Here is a 21,051-nt window from a genome sequence, read left to right on the forward strand (position 1 = left end):
TTGAGGAACTGAGCTATAAGGAAAGTTGGCCAAGCAAGGACTTTATTCCTTGGAGCACAGCAGGCTGAGGTGTGATCTTGTAGAGGTGTATAACATCAAGAGGAGAATAAATAGAATGAATGCACAGTCTTTTACTCAGGATAGAGGAATCAAGAACCTGAGGATGTTGGTTTAAGATGAGGGGCAACGTTTTCACTTGGGTGGTGGGTATTTGGAATTAGGCAGATACTATAACAGCATTCAAAAGACACTTGGACAGGCACATGCGCATTTAAAAGACACTTGGACAGGCACATGAATAGGGAAGGTTGAGAGGGGGCCAAACCTGGGCGAATGGGACTAGATTAGATGGAACATCTTGGTAGGCATGAACAAAGATACTAGAGGAGCTCCTCAAGTATCTTTGGGCATGAATAAGTTGGGCTGAAGGACCTATTTCTGTGCTCTGACTATTACTTGGGTGGGCAGTTTTAAAATCGTGCTAACAGTAGGCACGCCATAAAATGAGGAAATAATCTGTTGTACACATAATAGAAGCAACAAAAAAAAAGTGACATCATGTTCTTGTGCCAGTTTGGCAATGTGTTTCCCTACGGGGCTAGGCAGCATCTATGCATTGGGTTTTCTTTGACCATAAGAGCAGAAGATATAGGACCAGAGACTGACCTGCCATTAATCAGATCATGGCTTCTTCCTCAAAATCTTGCTAGATTATCCACTTTACCCCTTTTCACAAATTAGACAGGCCTGAACACAACCAGCATTCAAAAGGTACGGCAAATAATCACTGCCCCAAGGAAAGTAAGTTCATCAAATGTTCTTTAATATCATTTGGATTTCAGAATTTACTGTGTGTTTTAGGGGGTGTCGAAAACATTTTAGGCACCGAACAGAAAACGTGCTACTATTTCCCACATTACTCTCTCACCTGGACAGTTTCTAACTATACAGCTGAAACAGCCAGCTATGCTTCTCTTGAAGTGCAGTTGTGTGAACGTTGAACATCTTTGAAAGGAATGCCCATCTTTTAATTAATAACAAAACAACTAATTTTGGCGCACAATGAATATGATGATTGCATCCATTTCAGGCCAGAATAAAATCACATCTATTTGAAGCAAAACAAAATTCACCCTATTAGAAATAGAGAGGAAGTTATACTAAAGATGGTGCAGAGTTCACTGTGGTAAAGGTGGTTGGGCAGGAGGGAGAATGTGACCTCCCTTTCGCGTTAGCAGACTTATTTCGTCTTTCAGGTCTTTGATTTCTTGCGCTTGTTTCTCCACCAGCTGAATCTGCTCCCGTTTCTCCAACAATTTAACTTTCTGTTTCTGAATTTCTGCTCCCTGGAACAAATCAGTAGTAATAAGCTTCATCAGTTCCACACAAGTTGAGGATTGTGACACATTTCAATGAGAACCTATAAATTGGAGCTACATGTAGCTAGACCAGACATACACGTAAAGATGTACATAATATTCGATTTTAGTGCTGAATTACACTTGAATTGCAGCAGATTCCCTCACAGTGCAAACCCTTGGCACTCCTGCATCATTTCAAATGGAAATTGTCTCCAGTCTATTTTTCTACCAATGCACAATTAATAAAATATTGACTCTAAGTGTGTTTGAGTTTCGGCGAAAAAACTTATACTTAAATTTTGGAAAAATACATCTGCCCCTACTCTCAAAATGTGGATTACAAACATGTCTGAGGCTACATCTTGAAGATATGAGACTTGTCTTAGCAGGAAAATCAGAGCAATTTTCAAAGACATGGATTCCTTTCATTGATTCATTACAAGGATAGTATGGTGCAACACAACTTTGGAATTATACTGATTTACAGCCTCTTGGGAGCTGTTGGAGTGGACGACACAACAAGATTGAGTAGCAGCCAAGGCTGTGACTCCAACCCTGATGCTGAGGCTCAACGGGGAAGAGTGACGTCAGGCAGAGCCGTAGTGCTGGGGGACTCGACGGTCAGAGGTGCAGACAGGAGATTCTGCGGCAGCAGGCGAGACTCCAAGATGGCGTGTTGACTCCCTGGTGCTAGGGTCCAGGACGTCTCGGAGCGGCTGCACGCCATCCTCAAGAGTGATGGGGAGCAGCCGGAGGTTGTTGTGCATGTTGGCACGAATGATATAGGCAAGTAAAGGGAAGGGGTTCTGCAACATGAGTTTACAGAATCGGGTAGAAGACTGAAAAGCAGGACCTGCAGGGTAGTACCTTGTACTAGTGAAGGTAAGAACAGAAAGATTGGGGAAATGAATGTGTGGCTGAGGGTGCAGGGGGCAGAGATTTACATTTCTGGATCATTGGGATATCTTCTGGGGCAGGAGTGACCTGTACAAAAGGGTGGGGTTGCACCTTAACTGGAGGTGGATCAATATCCTAGTGGGCAGGTTTGCTAATGCTACACGGGAGGGTTTAAATTTGATTGGCAGGTGGTGGGATCCCGTACAGGACAGAGGCACGTGAGAGGCTAGATGTTGGTATGGAGGGTGGTGTAGGAAAGATTTGTGGACAGAATAGGCAGGTGAAAGGCGGAGAGCAAGGAAGGAGGGTTGATTTAAACTGCACGTATTTTAATGCAGGGGGCCTGACGGGTAAGGCAGATGAGCTTAGGGCATGGATAGGTATGAGCGACTGGGACGTTGGAGCCATGACTGAAACCTGGTGAAGGGAGGGGCAGGACTGGCAGCTCAATGTTCCAGGGTACAAGAGCTTCAAGAGAGACGGGTGAGGGAAAAAGAGGAGGGGGTGTTGCATTGTTGGTTAAGGGGGATGTCACGGCAGTGATCAGAGGTGGCATTACGGACGGTTCATCTAAGTGAGGCTACAATGCCCTCTATAATGTTTGGGACAAAGACGCATAATTTATTTATTTGCCTCTACTCCACAATTTGAGATTTGTAATAGAAAAAATGACATGTGGTTAAAGTGCATATTGTCAGATTTTTAAAAAAGGCTCTGGTTTGCAGCCATCTTTAGCTTATGCTTGTTTTGGGGGCTGGTCCCCTTCAGTTTTCGCTTCAGCATATAAAAGGCCTGCTCAATTGGGTTCAGATCAGGTGATTGACTTGGCCACTCAAGAAGTGACCATTTTTTAGCTTTGAAAACTCCTTTGTGGCTTTAGCAATATGTTTGGGATCATTGTATTGCTGCAGAATGAAACGCCGGCCAATGAGTTTTGAGGCATTTGTTTGAACTTGAGCAGATAGGATGTGTCTATACACTTCAGAATTGATTATGCTACTCCCATCAGCAGTTGTATCATCAATGAAGATAAGTGAGCCAGTACCATCAGCAGCCATACATGCCCAGGCCATAACACCCCCACCACCGTGTTTCACAGATGAGATGGTATGCTTTGGATCTTGGGCAGTTCCTTCTCTCCCCCATACTTTGCTCTTGCCATCACTGATATCAGTCCACAAGACCTTTTTCCAGAACTGTGGTTGCTCTTTTAAGTACTTCTTGCCAAACTGTAACCTGGCCATCCCATTTTTGCAGCTAACCAGTGGTTTGCATCTTGCAGTGTAGCTTCTGTATTTCTGTTCATCAAGTCTTCTGCGGACAGTGGTCATTGACAAATCCACACCTGACTCCCGAAGAGTGTTTCTGATCTGTCGGACAGGTGTTTGGGGATTTTTTTTTATTATAGTGAGAATTATTTTGTCATCAGCTGTGGCCTGGCCTGCCAGTCCCTTTGTGATTAGTAAGCTCACCAGTGCTCTCTATCTTCTTAATGAGATTCCAAATAGTTGATTTTGGTAAGCGTAAGGTGTGGCTGATGTCTCTCGCAGGTTTATTCTTGTTTCTCAGTCTCATAATGGCTTCTTTGACTTTCACTGGTACAACTTTGGTCCTCATGGTGAAGGTGGTTGTGAAAGATTGCAGCAGGATCTGGATCGATTGGCCAGGTGGGCGGAGGAATGGTTGGTGGAATTTAATACAGAAAAGTGTGAGGTTGCATTTTGGGACGTCGAACAAGGGCAGGACCTACACAGTAAATGGTAGGCCTCTGGGTAGTGTTGTAGATCAGAAGGATCTAGGAGTACAGGAGCATGGTTCCTTGAAGGTCGAGTCGCAGGTGGATAAGGTGGTTAAAAAGGCTTTTGGTACTTTGGCCTTCATCAGTCAGAGTAATGAATATCCAAGTTGGGAGGTCATTTTGCAGTTGTATAAGACGTTGTTGAGACCGCAATTAGAATATTGTGTTCAGTTCTAGGCACCATGTTATAGGAAAGATATTGTCAAGCTTGATAGGGTTCAGAAAAGATTTACGAGGATGTTGTCGGGACTAGAGGGTGTGAGCTGGGTCTTTATTCCATGGAGCGCAGGAGGATGAGGGGTGATCTTATAGAGGTGTACAAAATCATGAGAGGAATAGATCGGGTAGATGTACAGAGTCTCTTGGCCAGAGTAGGGAAATCGAGGACCAGAGGACATAGATTCAAGGTGAACGGGTAAAGATTTAATAGGAATCCGAGGGGGTAACTTTTTCACACAGAGGGTGGTGAGTATATAGAACAAGCTGCCAGAGGAGGTAGTTGAGGCTGGGACTATCCAATTGTTTAAGAAACAGTTAGACAGGTACATGTATAGGACAGGTTTGGAGGGATTTGGGACTAGTACATCTGGGACATTTTTGGCCGGTGTGGCAAGTTGGGCCGAAGGGCCTGTTTCCACACTGTATCACTCTATGACTCTATGACTCTACCAGGATGTTTTATGTTAATTAACAGCAGACAAATGTCTTTTTAAATAAACTTCTTAGTTTGCTTTTTAAAAAACTAAGTTAAGTTATCCAATGGTTACAGGTAATTAACGGAACTAAGTGATGGAACAGCGTTATTTGGTTATTCTGCTTTTGCAATTTAGTATATTCTTTACACTACTGATTGTACTACAAAATGTACACCATTCTGCTATATTATGTTCATTGTACAGGTATAGTTATTTTTATCATTACCGTATATACTGTTTTCTATATGAGCTTCATGCAAACAAATTTCCTTGCACCTTGGTGTATATGACACGGAACTTACCCAAGATCCCATGTACTAATTCAAACAAGAGCACGGAAGTTCTCTCGGTTGCCGTGATCGATATTTCTCCCTCGGGTTACTAGCGTTATTGCTGTTCGTGGCTCCCTACCATAAGTAATTCATGTAAAGCCCAATAATCTTTTCATGAGCCCACTCCTATAATTCAACTCTGAGCCTCAGTGACAGGATGTATTGAAACCTGCCCAGGGATTCACCAAGTAATCACATCATCTGGGAAGTGGAATTGAAGAACGAGCCAAAATTTAAGTAATAAACAATTTCTGTACCTCGTTCATTTAAAAGATGCCAAAATATATCTGATGATGCAACAAGTTTACCATTTTTTTCTGTTGAATATTTAACTGTGCTTCAGTCTTCTCCTTTTCCGTCATCATCATATTCAATTGATCCAATCTGCACGTGTACTGCCTGGTGTAATGTATAAGCTCGTTTTGCAGCTCTGCTATTTTCTCCTGTATTGAGTCAAAAAAGTAAAATAATGTTACAGTAGTGATGAAGAGTTCAAGAAGGAACTGCAGATGCTGGAAAATCGAAGGTACACAAAAATGCTGGAGAAACTCAGCGGGTGCAGCAGCATCTATGGAGCGAAGGAAATAGGTAACGTTTCGGGCCGAAACCCTTCTTCAGACGTTACCTATTTCCTTCGCTCCATAGATGCTGCTGCACCTGCTGAGTTTCTCCAGCATTTTTGTGTACCTTACAGTAGTGATGATCGTCTTCTAGTTATTTAGGAAGATCTGATAGTAAAAGGACTTTTACTTTAAAAGGATCTGATAGCAAAAGGCAAGAGGAGGAAGAGCAAGCCTGCTGAGGAAGTTGCCTTGATACAAACAATGACAAATCAAATGCATATTGCTTTTCAAGTTGCTCCCAAATAAAGGAAAATCCCAAGGAAAGGGGTTGTCTTCCTCAACACCAGCCAAAGGGGCTTGGGGTCTCTTTTCCAAGCACTTCCACAGGGAGCAGCACCTACACCTGTTATTGGAGTCTTGACATTAATTAGCAAAGGAACGGATTGGCGTTGGAGGTACTGACCCCCATTGGAGGTAGGAGAATGTAGGAGAAGTTATGGAAGTCTCCAGAAGTAATAGGAAAGGAAGTTTAAGAAGGGATAAGAGCCTAAGGCCAGGTAAAGTCTGGACCAATGTGAAGAGGGGTGAATTAAAGGCAGAGATTATATTTGAATACACGTGGTCTACGGAACAAAGAGGATGAGTTAAAGTTGATTAGAAAGAGAACCTACATAAGTGACGGTAGAACAGCAATGGCAAAATTTCTGGGTTCAATTCAGACAATGCAGCATCTTTTCATTCCAAAGAGGAGGAAAGATTCTAATGGGAGAATGAGGTGACCGTGGCTGAAAAAGAAAGTCAAAGACAGCATAAAACTAAAAGAGAAGGCATATAACATTGCAAAGATTAATGGGATGCTGGAGGATTGGGTAGCTTTAAAAAAAACCAACAGAAGGTAACAAAAAAGGCAATACGGGGAGAAGAGATGAAATACGAAAGTAAGCTAACCATTAATATAAAAGTGTTAATATGCGGGGATTGCTGGTCAGCGCAGACGTGGTGGGCCGAAGGGCCTGTTTCCGTGCTGTATCTCCAAACAACTAAACTAAGGACAACAAAGTTTCTTCAGATAAAGAGTAAGAAAGCGGTAAGAGCTGGAACGCTGGAAAATAATGCTGGAGAAGTGATAATGGAGAATAAAGAAATGGCAGAGGAACTGAATACGTTTTTTGCATCAGCCTTCACGATGGAAGACACCAGCAATGTGCCGGAAATTTAAGTCAAGGGATGGAAATTAGTGGAATAACTATCACTTAAGAGAAGGTGCTTGGGAAGCTGAAAGATCTGAAGGTGGATAAGTTACCTGGACCGGATGGACTACACCCCAGGGTTCTGAAAGAGGCGGCTTTCGAGATTGTAGAGGCATTAGTTGTGATCTTTCAAGAATCACTAGAGTCAGGGATGGTTCCAGATGATTGGAAAATTGCAAATATTACTCCGCTGTTCAAGAAGGGTGCAAGGCTGAAGAGTTGAAACTATAGACCGGTTAGCCTGACTTCAGTGGTTGGTAAAGGACGAGGTTTCTGAAGCACACGATAAAATAGGTTTTGTGAAAGGGAGATCTTGCCTGACGAACCTGTTGGAATTCTTTGAGGAAGTAAAAAGCAGGATAGACAAAGGAGAGTTAGTGGACGTGGTTTGCCTGGATTTTTAAAAGGACTTTGATAAGGGGCCGCTGGTGAGGTTGCTAAAGATGAGAGCCCATGGTATCAGGGAAGATAGTAGCATAGATAACAGTTTGGCTGGATGGCACGGCAGAGAGTGGCAATAAAGGGGGCTTTTTCTGATTGGCTGCCAGTGACTAGCAGATTTCTGCTGAGGCTGCAACTCCTCACGTATATAAATGATTTTGATGAAGAAATTAAAGGCTTTTTGGCCAAGTTTGCAGATGATACGAAGATAGATGAAGGGGCAGGTAGTGTTGAGAAAGCAGGGACTCAGCAGAAGGACTCGGATAGGTTTGGAGAATGGGATGAGAAGTGGCAGATGGAATGCAGCGTAGCAAAGTGTGGAGTCATGCATTTTGGTAGGAATAAAGGCATAGACTATTTTCTAAATGAGAGAATTCAAAAATCAGAGTTGCAAATGGACTTGGGAGTGTTGGTGCAGGATTCCCAAAAAGTTAATTTGCAAGTTGAATTGGTAGTAAGGAAGGCAAATGCAATGCTAGCATTTAATTTGAGAAGGATGGAATACAATAACTAAGGTGTAATGCTGAGGCTTGAAAAAGGCACTGGTCAGAGTATTGTTAGCAGTTTTGGGCCCCATATAGGAAGAAGGATGTGCTGGCATTGGAGCGGGGACAGAGGAGGTTTACAAGAATTATTCCAGGAATGATTGGGTTAACATGTGATGAGCATTTGATGACTCACTGGAGTTTAGAAGGGTGAAGCGGGGGACCTCATTGAAACTTACCGAATATGTTTCCACTAGTGAGAAAGTTTAGGACCAGATGCCATAGCCTCAGAATAAAAGGACTTACCTTTAGAAAGGAGCTGGGAAGAAATGTCTTTACGCAGAGGGTGGTGAATCTGTTAAATTCATTGCCACAGACGGCTGTGGAGGCCGTCAATGAATATTTTTAAGGTGGAGATAAACAGTTTCTTGATTTGTAAGGTTGTCGGGTTATGGGGTGAAGGCAGAAGAATGGTGTTGAGAGGGAAAGATAGATCCGCCATAATTGAATGACGGACTAGACGATCGGCTGAATGGCCGGATTCTGCTCCATGAACATATGATGCATCATCAAGACACAAAGGAAACAAACTAATTTACATTCGTACTGGAAATATTTTCAGTAAGATGATATAGAGCACTATCACATCTACATTGCCCCATTTAGCCATGATTTAACTTTGATTCACACACGTTGGACTTCTGTTCTGCTAATGAAGCCTAATTCCTGGTTCATAATGGGTTCCTTTTCCTTAAGGTGACAATTATTTAAAGCTCAACTCTGTGCCTTCACCTTATACCTGCACAATTGTTTCAGCCCTTGCACATCAACAACGACAACTTGCTTTTACGTAATGCCATTAACGTATTAAAAGCATCTCAGGTTGCTTCTCAAATCAGAGAAAGTTGGATAGAAGCACCTAAAGAGATATCAGGAGGCCTTTCCAGATATAGGGAGGAAATGGGCTAATGAGAGACAGAGGACACAATTTAGTGTCAATTTAATGTGCCAAGCATGCCGAGCTAGAAAATGTCCAGTACCAAGCATCTAGTTATCAGCCCAGCCTGCTTCCTCTTGTATTACCCACCCACAGTAAACACATGCTTACCTCCCTATGTGTTATCTTTCTGTGGAATTTATTGTTATTGATATCAATCTTCTCTTTCAGTTCTTCCATTGTCATGTTCACTGTGAGAGTTTGCAATGCTTCCAGATCAACAACACGACCAAACTTCCGAATCATTTCTTGATAGCATTTTTCTTCCAACTCTATAGCAGTACAATTGCATGGAAGAAATTAAAAAGTGAAATTTTTATCTTTTATTTTTTATTCACTTTATTGAAGATGGTAACCTATGGATTATTCCCAACAAGAACAGAAGTAAACCACAGCTGGGCTTGTGGTGCAAAGGCCCTGTAAGAATATTATGCTATGGCAGTAACTGGGCAAAAACAGTCCGGACTGCACAGTTAACATTCTTGCATACAAGGATACCAGAAAAAAAAAAAGAATCAAATGTACCAAGTTACATTCTGGAAGGATCGTCCACTGAGACTATATGGATAGAAGAAAATAAGAAAGATGTATTTTAAAAGGAGTGCACTATCGGCTAGGAGTAAGAGATTGAGGAACAGATATGCAGACAGATTACTAAAAGATGCCAAAGCATCTTGGGTTGTCTCGTGAGTGACTTTAACCTCCCCATTATTGACTGGGTCTTGCTCAGTGCCAAATACTTACACTGGACAGAATTTGTTAATGTATCGAAGGTTTCCTGAAACAGTATGTGGATAATCCAACCCAAGAAGGCAATATACTGAACCTTGTGTTGGGAAACGAGCCTGGCCAGGAGACTGGTGTTTCAGTGAAGAGTATTTTGGGGATAGTGATCACAACTTCATAGATTTTAAGATTGATTTGAGTAGGGATCAGTCTGGACCTTGCGGGATGGTACTAAATTGGAGTAACACAAATAACAATGGTTTGTCTGCATTTGGAGCATTGCGTCCCGTTCTAGTTGCTCTATTACAGGATGGATGTGGAGGCTTTGGAGAGGGTGCAGGAGGTTTACCAGAATGACGCCTGGATTAGAGGGTATCAGCTAGAAGCACAGGTTGGATAAGACTTGGATTTTACACAGAGGGTGGGGGGTGCCTGGTACTCGCTGGCAGGGACGGCGGTGGAGACAAATACAATAGTGGTATTTAAGAATCTTTCCGAAAGGCACACATATATGCAGGGAATGGAGGGATATGGATCAAATGCAGGCACCTAATATTAGTTTATCTTGGCATCATGCTTGTCACAGACATTGTGTTCTCTTTGGTATCTCTGTTCTAGGTTATAAAATCTAAAGATAAAGGGGAAACCAGAAGAATGGGAGGAGGAGTGTACATTTCTGATTATGCATGGAATTATTGTAATTGTAAGAGAGACTAAAAGATGAGAGAATTATAGCAAAGGTACAACTCAGAAAGAGGCCTGTCTGCTCATTCTATTTGTACCAGTTGAAAAAGAGATAATCTGACATAGCCCCATAATCCAGTACTGAGTCTGTCAACCTGTAGCCTCAACTATTCATATATCCAAGTTATGTGACAATAGTTTCTTTGTCTCCCACCCTACTTCAGTGAATTTCAGCCCTCCTATTGAATGAAATGAAATTCTCATCTCCCCACATCATCTTGCCCATGACTTTAATTGAGCGTGTATTAAATTTTCCAATTTGATATAGTTCTTTCTATTTACTCTGTCTAGAATGTTTTAATTAAATCTCCAGTTAATCTTCTTTGTTCCCAGGAAAATAATCCCAGTATGCCCAGTCTTTCTTCATTGCTGACATTTTCACTCTGACAACATTCCTGCACCATCTCCAGTGCATCACATCTCTCTTATAATGTTGTGACCAAAACTGTGCACAGTCCATCTGTAGTCAACCCAGTATCTAGCATTACCTTCCTGCTGTTACATTCTATGGCTCAGGTAATAAAGGAAGGACTCCAAATGTATTTTTAACCAACTTATTGGCTTCAGGAATATGTGGACATGTATTTCACTTCACCTTGTTTCTCCCTCCCACGCAACAACTCCAATTCACTGTATGCCATGTAGTACTTCCAATGTTGTATTGCCTCATGTTTTTGTGAGTTCAATTCTATCTGCCACTTTTCCGCTCAATTGACTCATTCTAAATATTGCCTCCTTACTGCAGATGTTTTGTTGTACTGAGGAAATTTAGGGATATGGGAATTAGGTAACATAAGGTAAAATAATAGCTACTAACATATTTAACAATGACAGCACAGCCTCAAATGCTATTTTTGCTCTTCTTACATTATGTTCTGTAGTAAAGCTGAGACACAAACCGTCCCAAGTAAACTGGAGTTATCCACTAATGAGTAAATGAGCAGGTCTGGCTCTTGCTATCCTTCACTCCTTAGTTACCCATGGATAGATCTTTTCCTGCAGAGATTTTATTTCACAATAGAATATATGTTAAACAAATACTTCTTTAAATATATGCCATAGGAATATCATTGACTATGAATTCAAATCTTTGAAACTAATTTCTCAAAATACCTTCTCAGGATTTTAGTCCAAATATTATGTGCATTGAGGTATACCTTTTAATTCTAAATTGATACATGTGGCATATGGGACTGGCTAATCGAGTTTAATGGAGATAAGTGTGAGGTGTTGCATTTTGGGAAGCTAAACCTGGACCAGGACTGGTATGCTTGGTTTCATAGGTTGGAGCATTGAGTTTAAGAGTCAGGAAGTCATGATGCAGCTTTAGAGGACTATGGTTAGACCGCATTTGGAGTATTGTGTGTTGTTCTGGTCGCCTTATTACAGGTAGGATGTGGAAGTTTTGGAAAGGGTGCAGAGGAAATTTACCAGAATGATGCATGATTTAGGGAGTATTAGCTATAGGGAGAGGGACACCTGGATTGTTTTCTCTGGAACTCCGGAGGTTACAAGGAAACCTGATAGAAGTATATAGAATTATGACAGGCATAAATAGGGTAGACGGTCAGAGTCTTGTTCCCAGGATTGAAAATTGAAATACTAGAGGGCATAGCTTAAAGGGGTAAAGTTTAAAGGAGATGTGGGGGTAAGATTTTTCCACAGAGTGATGTGCCTACAATACAATTTATTGTCATTTGAGCCTCAGTGAGGCTCAAACGAAATTCTGTTTCCACAGCCATACAAACAAAGACGTACACACAATTTAGTTCACACAAACATCCATCACAGTGGATCCACTATGATGGAAGGCAAAGTCTGTAACGTGCTGTTGGGGTGGTAGTTAAAGCAGATACATTAGTGGCATTAAAAGACTTTTGCATAGGCGTATGGATATGCAGGGACAGACATTTGGGCCGAATTGCCTATTCTTGTGCTGCATTATTCTCTGTTCTCTATGTCAATATTTTCACAGCTGCCTATTTGAGTTATAGAATTGACACTGTCCCTTATTGTGCTTTTGTAAGTGTCTTCCGAGTCTTGCCAGTGCTATTCATTGCTGAGCCTGGAAGTAGTTTCTGATAATAACTTCCATCTTGTTGCCGTATGCAGTAGTTACCTGCTATTTCAGCTTCCATCTCTGCTTTGTCTTGGAGAAGCTGGACATGTTTCTGCCTGGCTTGCTTATACAGCTCTCGTTGGTCGGTCTTCTCCACATGCAATTCTTTGATCCTCCTCTGCAGTGACGTTAAAGCCAGATTGGTGAAGACCAGCCCAGACACTAGATCACTTGGCATGTCTCCATTGACAATATACTCTATCTGCCACAGATGGAGAAAGAATATTGTGTTTTGCAATTACCGATTTGGATTTTGACCATGCTTATCTCTGTCTTTAAATGACAATGTGAAAATAATTATGCAAATATTAGCAGCTGTTGTTATATCTTAAGCTGTTGTGATGCATCTTAAGCAGCCGGAAAAAGGTGAACCATATGTTCCCATATCTGCCCCAATGGTTTTCCTGACATGTTTAAATTGACTGAATAAATATTAAGGTGGGTGCTCTATGCCTCAAGGTTATTTGGCCAACATCAAAATGTAAATATTGCTTGAGATTTTGCTGTCTATATCCTTGGTCATAATAAATCTCCAACATACTGATGTTGAAATTAAATTTTCTTACAAAATGATTCATTCGCTTACCTGGTGCAGTTTTAGAGGAACAACCACAAAGAGTTCATTCAATTTCTGTTGTTTCTGTCGTTGCAAAACCTCCAGGTCATTTTTTGCAGATTTGACTGTTCCTTCAATAACTTTTACCTGTGTAATTATGGTGCAATTATATTTGTGGTACAAACCTCTAGGAACATGCTGTCCATTGACAACAGACATAATTTATGATCAATAATATTAATGCCACTGATGGTCACTGTCCTATTGAAACTTGAATAACACCAGCTATCTCTTAAAGTTTCAAATAGAATTGAAAGCTGAACATTTTATTTTGTTTCTGTTTTCCCGAACACATGCATTTCCAAATTTAGTCCATTCTTAAGTTTGCCAAGGGCTCTGTCATTAATAGGTTATAGGAGTCGATTGAAAGATAGGATAGTGACCAAAGGCTTGGTTCAACGAGTGAATTTACAGGAATGTCTTCACTGCAAAGGCTAACAGGTGGAGCATTGAGTGACCGAGTCATGCAGCATGGAAACAAGCCCCTTGGCCAATGACTCACTGCTTATCATCAATCTCCTATATACAGTGCATTAATCCCATTCTATTTTCCTCACATTTCAATGAATTCCCCCCAGAATTCTAGTACTCACCTATACACAAGGGCCATTACTTCAGCCACTTATGACTCTGCACATTTGTAAAATGTGGTCACAGGGAGCGCTGGAGGTCATGATTGATTCTGGGTCACTGGAAGGGTGAGGCAGTGATTATAATAGCTGTACCATATGGCTGCCCAGTGATGTGATGTGACTGGGTATGTCACAGTGCAAACTGAAGTAGTCAGTATGAACAAAATAGAATAGTAAGATTAAACGAGAACTTACCAGTTTGAAGTTTGATCTGTATTTTATGAGGAGGAACGTTGAGGGAATACGTGAAGAACCCCGCTTATGACGCATGCGTGTCATCCTTCAAAGCAGCGGTGTGAGGTCACAGAAACACTATAATGACCTAATATAGTAAGATTATCAAAGAGATACCAGTTTAAGATATGACTAATCGAGGGTGGGAGCGGAGGGCACGTATTCCCTCAACGTTCCTCCTCATAAAATACAGATCAAACTTCAAACTGGTAAGTTCTCGTTTAATCTTACTATTTTACTTCGGAGTCACGTGAGTGACTACGTGAAGACTTCAAAGCTCTGTGACCTCATGCCGTGGAACGAGTCCATGCTTCACAACTGCCTTGGTTGTGGGGAGAATGATGTTAACATCATTAAACATAATACGATATTGAAACCCAACTGTAAAATATTAATTCCAATTATTGCCCCTATTTATGCGGTGAATTATATGCAGAACTTAAAATTGTTTCTGCAATTCTTCCAGGTTCAATAACTGGTTTGTTATAAAGTCGTTGGATAGTTTCCTCCGTTGACCATTCTACTGTCTTGAGGGTTTTGTCCATTGGTACGTCCAGCTTCATAGCTGCCAATGTAGCTGCAGCCCTGATGGAGTAAGATTTAATTTCTCCTTAGAGTCCACTCCAGCCTTTGTCAGGACTAGCTTAGCCATTTAGAGATGATCTGGACTGTCACTGTTTTGAGTGGCTATTAGTAGCTGATAAACGTGACATTTCTTCCCTCTGATGATCTAGCATACTTCATGTATGATAGTAAATGAGTTATAATACAGCAACGACCATCTGTCGTATAGGCTCTGTACTTTGTTTTTAGGCCTGCTGACCCGTCTGTTCGGTTTGACCCTTTGATTGATGTGACAGGTTTAATTCCCTGATGAAATCATCATGTTGTCCAGCCTTAGTTTCTGTAGTGACTGGACTCTTTGCGCCGTGACCAAGGCCATCAGCATGACTGTTTACATAGTCAGTTTCTGTAATGACAGAGCTGTAGCTGGAGACCAGTTTCTTAACTTGGTCAGTACAAAACTCACATCCCATATATGAATGTACCTAGTTCTTGGGGATTAATTTTAACATGCCCTTAATGAGTTTTGTTACCAGTGTGTGTGTCTCCACAGAATGTCGCTCTGTACCTTCGACAGGTATGTAGACAGAGCACTCCTGGTGCAATTGTGGTACTATGACTAAGCCTCTCATCGTAATGGAGGCTTGCCAGGAATTCCAGAACAGATGGCTATTTATAGATCTGTGGGTGATAATAGTTATGAACGTACTTCCTATTTCTAGAGAATACCAAGTACTGTTGAATGAGTGGACTGTCTGCGACCCGCTGAAAAGATTCCGCCTATGGTCCGTCAGTCCTAGGTGTACAAGAGGTGCTTTCAATTGTACAATAAATAGGTTAATATAGATAGTAACATGGGTAACTCTCCATGTTGCTAGAAAGAACCAGTAAGTTAGGTCTATGATGGATGGTGATGAATGGTTCTGCCACCGTTGTTTATAATATGTTGTTTATTCTTATATGGCTGCAGGCAATATCATTTCGTTCAGACCTAAATGTCTGAATAAAATAAGAATTCAATTCAATTTACAAATAGAGTTGGCCAGATAGTCACGTGGTGTCGGTGAGTTTCTACCCATAGTTGACATACTACTCCCGGTGTCCATAAAACTGGTCACTGTTAATGTTAGGTTATGACCATTCCTAACAAATGTACCCACATCTAGCGCCATAGTGGCGTCAGTCGGTTACTTCATTAGCCTGTCAGAATGACCCATAAATTGTTTGAATGACGCGTGACTGCGTTCAGTAATTAGATAATGTCTGATATTATATGGCTGGCACACAGTCCCTATGCCAATTCTACTAGCAGTCTGATGGATAGTTAGGTCCCTGCCAGTCTCCATTAAGGCTGTCCATATTACCAGCAAAGTCAGTGCCATGTGAACTGTGTTAGCAGTGAACCGCAGATGACCTGTAGTTTAACACATCTGTGGGTACCTCTAATTGGTAATCTAGCCAGCATATCTTGATACGATGCTTGCCAAATAGTACCCTAGGATCAATACAGAAGATGACACAAAGTTCCCATCTGAAAGAATATAAGTACGAAGTTCCATTAACCTAAGATGAAGTGGCAACCACCTCTGATTATGATAAGGATATTTAGTACACAAATTTATGTGATTCTTATTGGATGTCTCCATAACATCTATAATGTGTGTACGTAGTTTAATAATGCTTCAATTTGTTGCTTCCTTGTCTGAATGACGTTCAGTTCAGTACATGCTGAACTAAGGAGCAAGTAATGAATACCTCCACATTCTATATCAGTGGTTTGGGAGGTTCCAGGTTTGCATACAAGGCCAGTGCATCCTGGTGAACTAGTGTCATGTTTATTTCTAATAGTGCGGCCGTTAATATCCCGCTGATAGGACTTTAGAACTTTCTTTTGGTTCAATACCTTGTCCTGTTATGTTTTTGGTTACTGCTAAGACTAAAGGATCCAGCAGTCCAATACAATTCCTGATAGATAGCATTCCCATCTCAGGATTACACAGTAATGTCTGTTCCAGTAATGTCTGTTTCAGGGGAACAAAGCACACCTGTGAGTAAGGCTAACTGGTCAGATTTGAAGCCAGCATCCTGACCAACGTGTCTCCAAATACTTCAGTTAACACTGGCCACATTCAGAGTCCCACAATTTCCCGGAGGTAAATGTCTTGCCAACACCTCAGCAAAGGTATTGGCTTGCAGGTGATGTGTAGACATGTACTTTTATCCAACTGCTCCTGCCGACCTTCGTGCTCTCGGGCACTAGTCGCACGCGGTTTTTGCCGCAGCCGGTCCCCATGCCTACGGGCACTGGTCGCTCCCGGCCGCCCCATATAATTGTGCCGTTGCTCGCAGTCCCGGTACTCCCCGGCACCTATCGCTGATGGCCGCACATGCTGCAGCCACTCGTACCGGTTTCCCAGCTCCGCGAAAGTGGCCGCTGCTGGCTGCGCTATATCCTGCAGCTGCTCATCCTTACTTCGGTATCGGTAAGTATTATCCGGAGGCTGTTTCTCCACATCACTTTCGCAGTGATGTACTTTGCGCTTTGCCTTCCCGCCCGGTCTAGGATTTGATTTACCCGGCGCGGGGTTTAAATCCGGCACAGCTGATGTCTCCATACAAGTTGCCTGTGCCGGCGGCTGCTGCTGCAGGTCCCCGGCACCTTCGCCACTGACGTCCTGCAGCTTCTTTACAGCCTTTCTACGCGTTGCTCTGTCCATTTCCTACACAGGGTGAAATGCAGAGTCCACTTTCTCCCCTCCTTCAGGGTTATGTAAACCTGTGCCTTGGTCAGGGTCTGACCAAATTTGGTCCTGCCCACTCTCCTCCGAGGAGTAAGAGATATCTTGCGGCCCCACACGGGGTACCGCTGTGGGACTTACCTTTTGCCCACTGTGGCTAGCCTCCATATTTCTGGGACTGCCACCATGGAGGAGCTCCTCCAGCCGTTTTGGTGTGATTTGCACTCGCTCCCTTTCGGGAGATGGTGGTGCTGATTCTTTCTTTCTTCCACCCGTTTTGGTGTGATTTGCACTCACTCCCTTTTCGGAGATGGTGGTGCTGATTCTTTCTTCCACCCGTTTTGGTGTGATTTGCACTCGCTCCCTTATTGGGAGATGGTGGTGTCGACATTTGTTGCTGTGCCTCTCGCTCCCTGCTGCTCTGTCCGCTCCTAAAACCCCTCCAACCGACCCCCAGTGCGCACGGGCACTGGTCGCTCGCGGCTATTCAGAGTCGGACTCCTCGAAGTCAACGACTCTGATTATGCCTACCTCTCCCGTCCAGCCGGGGCCGGCGCGGGAGCGAAGTTGGGAGCAAAAATTGGGAGGGAAAGTCGGGAGCAAAAGTCGGGCGCGAAAACCCGGGAGCAAAAGTCGGGGGGGGGGGGGTATGTCTGGCACAGCTATTCCCATTACGGGAGTTCAGCCTGTTGCTGCTGTCCGTTTCCCCCCCCTGCCTCTGCGGTGCTCCAGCACGGTCCAACGGGTCCAACGTGTACTCAGTGCTCTCGGGCACTGACCGCTCGCCGCTATTTTTAGACCTGCGGAACCCCTGTTAACGCGCCAGTTCCGCACCTTCCAGCCCCTCGGACCCATGAATTATTAAATCCACTAAACGACTTGTGGGGCTGTTTCAGGGTTGTCGGGAAAACTGCTCCAGCGACCGTTGTCCTAGCGCTAAAGTCGGCTCCGTTCCTGTTTAAAAGCAATTAACGGGCCCCGGCCGCTGCTGGCTGCCTGCAAATCTGCAGACTCTCCCCAGCCAGCTTCATCAGCCTTCTAGATAAAAAAGGGTAAGTAAAGAAAACGAAGTTCCCTTACGTTCCTGTTGCAGGTTCAACCCCAGCCGATTTGGAGGAACGTCCTTCGTCCAGCGATGACGAGTTCGAATGCGTGTAGCGATATGACACGCATGCGTCGTAAGCGGGGTTCTTCACATAGTCACTCACGTGACTCCGAAGTAAAATTTGGAGGTGGGACTGGCTTTTTTTATTTTTTACAAATTGTTTTTCTAATTAACAATTAATGGTGGAAGTGAAAACAAAGAAATTGAACAATCTGTTGGTTGAGATGGATCATTCACTGACTTCTGACAGTTGTACCCTAGGCTATCGACAGAGAAATAAGAGATTTTGAGCACAACATTTCATTCCTCCTTAAGTATGAAGGCTTCGGTTTAGTCACTGTGGCACTTTTGTCCAAAAAGGGAATTGTAAACTATAACTCAATAGTTTAAATATTTGTGTACAAATTGGCCAGTTTCCACATTTTAATTTCCGGGTGGTTTTGCCTCTGCCCACATCATCTTTTTACCAGCATGATGATCCACCTGAGTAACCAAGGTGGGATTGATGGTTTCTTTGTGTTACTTAAATTATACATACTGAGGAAATAGACGGAGGGAGAAAGAGAATGGGAGAGCAAGTAAGAGAGGGGGAGGGGGAAAGCGGAGGGGGAGAGGGAAAGAGGGAGAGCAAACGAGAAAGGAGAGAAAAAGTTTTACTGAGGGAGAAAGCTATTTTTATTTTATTTCAAAATATATGTTATTCGAGAAATAAATATATACAATACCTGATCCTTACAAAACTCCATCCAACATTCTCGGAAGCTATACATTCAATACTGTTTACACAAATTACACAAATTTCCCCCCCACCCTTGCCACTCTTGTGGCCCACTGGCATGGAATCCCTTCCCTTATATTGAGGGGCATCTTCACCACACCCTGCCTCCCATGTCCAGCAGCGGAAGGACCCTAGACTGTGGTCCTTCCCCACAAGGCCTTGGCGTTGGCTGCATCAAGCTTCAGTGTGTCCCTCAGCCCATACTCCTGCATTCTGCAGTGGGCCAGTCAGCAACATTCCCCGATGGACATCTCGCTCTGCTGGGAGGTCAACAAAGCTCGGGCAGACCAAAGAGCGTCTTTCACCGAGTTGATGACCTTCCAGCAGCACTCAATGTCATTCTCTGAATGCGTCGCTGGGAACAATCCATAAATCACAGAGTCTTCTGTGATAGAGCTGTTCGGAATATGCTGATGGAGAATAGGGGCAGTTTTAAATTTTCCTTTTGGCCCATTCCTGCACTTTTTTGACAAACCTTCCTTTGACCTCCTTCAAGGACATAGTGAGGCTAAAAAGACATTGGTTAAAATGCCTTCAGGTTCCAGATGACATTGTCAGAACGAGTTAAGTATGCGTAAACCAGAATGTTGCTGGTTTCAGTTGGGTTCCTCAACCAACAAACCAAGAGCCAGACTTAATGGAATCCAATCTATAATGCAGATCTTTGGAGTAGTCCACAGATTAATTTTCTGTTGATCATAAAAAATTGCTAGACTAGTTGGTTCCTTCTGCATCTTTGACACAACTAGAATTTACTCAGTGTTACTGCACTGCTGAACTAAAGTTTTGCCTTGTTTTCTGAAAGTCACTTTAGTTGTTTTTAAATGTAGAAAAAGTAAAGGAGCAAACCTTTTTAGCAATCATATCATATTCCTTTTTTATTAATTCTAGTGTTTTTTTCTCTTCTGTTAAGGTCTCCTCAATATCCAGTCGTTTCTCTCGAAGTTGAAGAGTGTTGTCAAATAGTGCTGGGTCACACGCTGTATGAAGAGGATAGGTGACAGATATTGTATGACTTCATTTATTTTTAAATGATACCATAGCAAACTATAGAAATGTTCTGTCAGGGAATCTGAATATTCTTAGAACGGTATAGTACAAGAACAGTCCCTCCACCCCACAATGTCCATCACTCCTAGTCTCTACCTCTTTCCCTCTCACCTTGCAGTCTACCACTCTCCCTCACTTTGTTTCAGCTGTGGTGGGAGTGAGAATGGGTGTGGTGGGCCCCAGTGCCTGATGGAAGGGTTCAGAGTTTGAGGGCTAACAGTGGGAGAAGGATGACAGTCATGGATTCGTCAAAGCGTTGTCTAAATTGGCCAGCAGAATCTATTATGAAATTATTTTTTTTAAACTAATTTTTGTTGCTGCGAACATACCATTAATGAATTAACCTATGAAGGTACCAATTGCCCTATTGTCAATGATTCATAGCCTGCCTTAATAAGGGTAAAACAGAACATACTAGAGACACTCAGCAAGTCAGGCAACATCTGTGAAGTGAATTGTTGTTTCAGGTTGATTTCTGGAGTTTCTGTATGTCTCCGATGTGCTCCAGAAACCTCGGAATTTGCATTGTGGAAGAGGTGGAGATTGGTATCAGGATGAAGGGGAAACATGTGTGAGAGAAAGGGAGGATATAGAGTTTTATTGTCCAAGAGATAGACGTGTTGATAACATGATAAGGTGAATTACAAATGCAATTATCTTTGAGTTATTCCAATAAAATCATATTTATAGATTTTGTTGTGGCAGCTAAAGCAGAACATGTTATCTCTTACTATCTGGGCAAGCAGTGTCATCCACTCCACCATCATCGGAATCCGATTCATCCTCTTCATCACTATAGCCAAAATCTTCATCTGATTCTTCTTCACTCTCATCATCTGACTCTGTAAAGTAGAAATGCTGGACATAAATAATGATGGCTTCAAAAGTACTGCTAGAACTATTAATGTTGATATACAAGGAGGGAA

The 21,051-nt window shown here is 42.6% G+C and overlaps 1 protein-coding gene across 1 annotated transcript in view; it reads right to left on the reverse strand.

Annotated features, from left to right (window-relative positions):
* Positions 1–806: 806 nt before the first annotated feature.
* Positions 807–21,051, reverse strand: part of cfap44 (cilia and flagella associated protein 44) — a 139,125-nt gene continuing 118,880 nt past the window's right edge. Inside the window, exons 28-34 of the mRNA XM_033032970.1 lie at positions 20,857–20,967; positions 19,925–20,055; positions 12,995–13,111; positions 12,409–12,610; positions 8,931–9,091; positions 5,392–5,526; positions 807–1,346 (exon numbers count right to left, since the gene is read on the reverse strand). Of these exons, the coding sequence (XP_032888861.1) occupies positions 1,179–1,346; positions 5,392–5,526; positions 8,931–9,091; positions 12,409–12,610; positions 12,995–13,111; positions 19,925–20,055; positions 20,857–20,967 (1,025 nt within the window). The 3' untranslated portion in view covers positions 807–1,178. The remainder of the gene's footprint in view (positions 1,347–5,391; positions 5,527–8,930; positions 9,092–12,408; positions 12,611–12,994; positions 13,112–19,924; positions 20,056–20,856; positions 20,968–21,051) is intronic.

Source organism: Amblyraja radiata, chromosome 14 (genome assembly GCF_010909765.2).
Source record: "Amblyraja radiata isolate CabotCenter1 chromosome 14, sAmbRad1.1.pri, whole genome shotgun sequence".
Taxonomy (NCBI): domain Eukaryota; kingdom Metazoa; phylum Chordata; class Chondrichthyes; order Rajiformes; family Rajidae; genus Amblyraja; species Amblyraja radiata.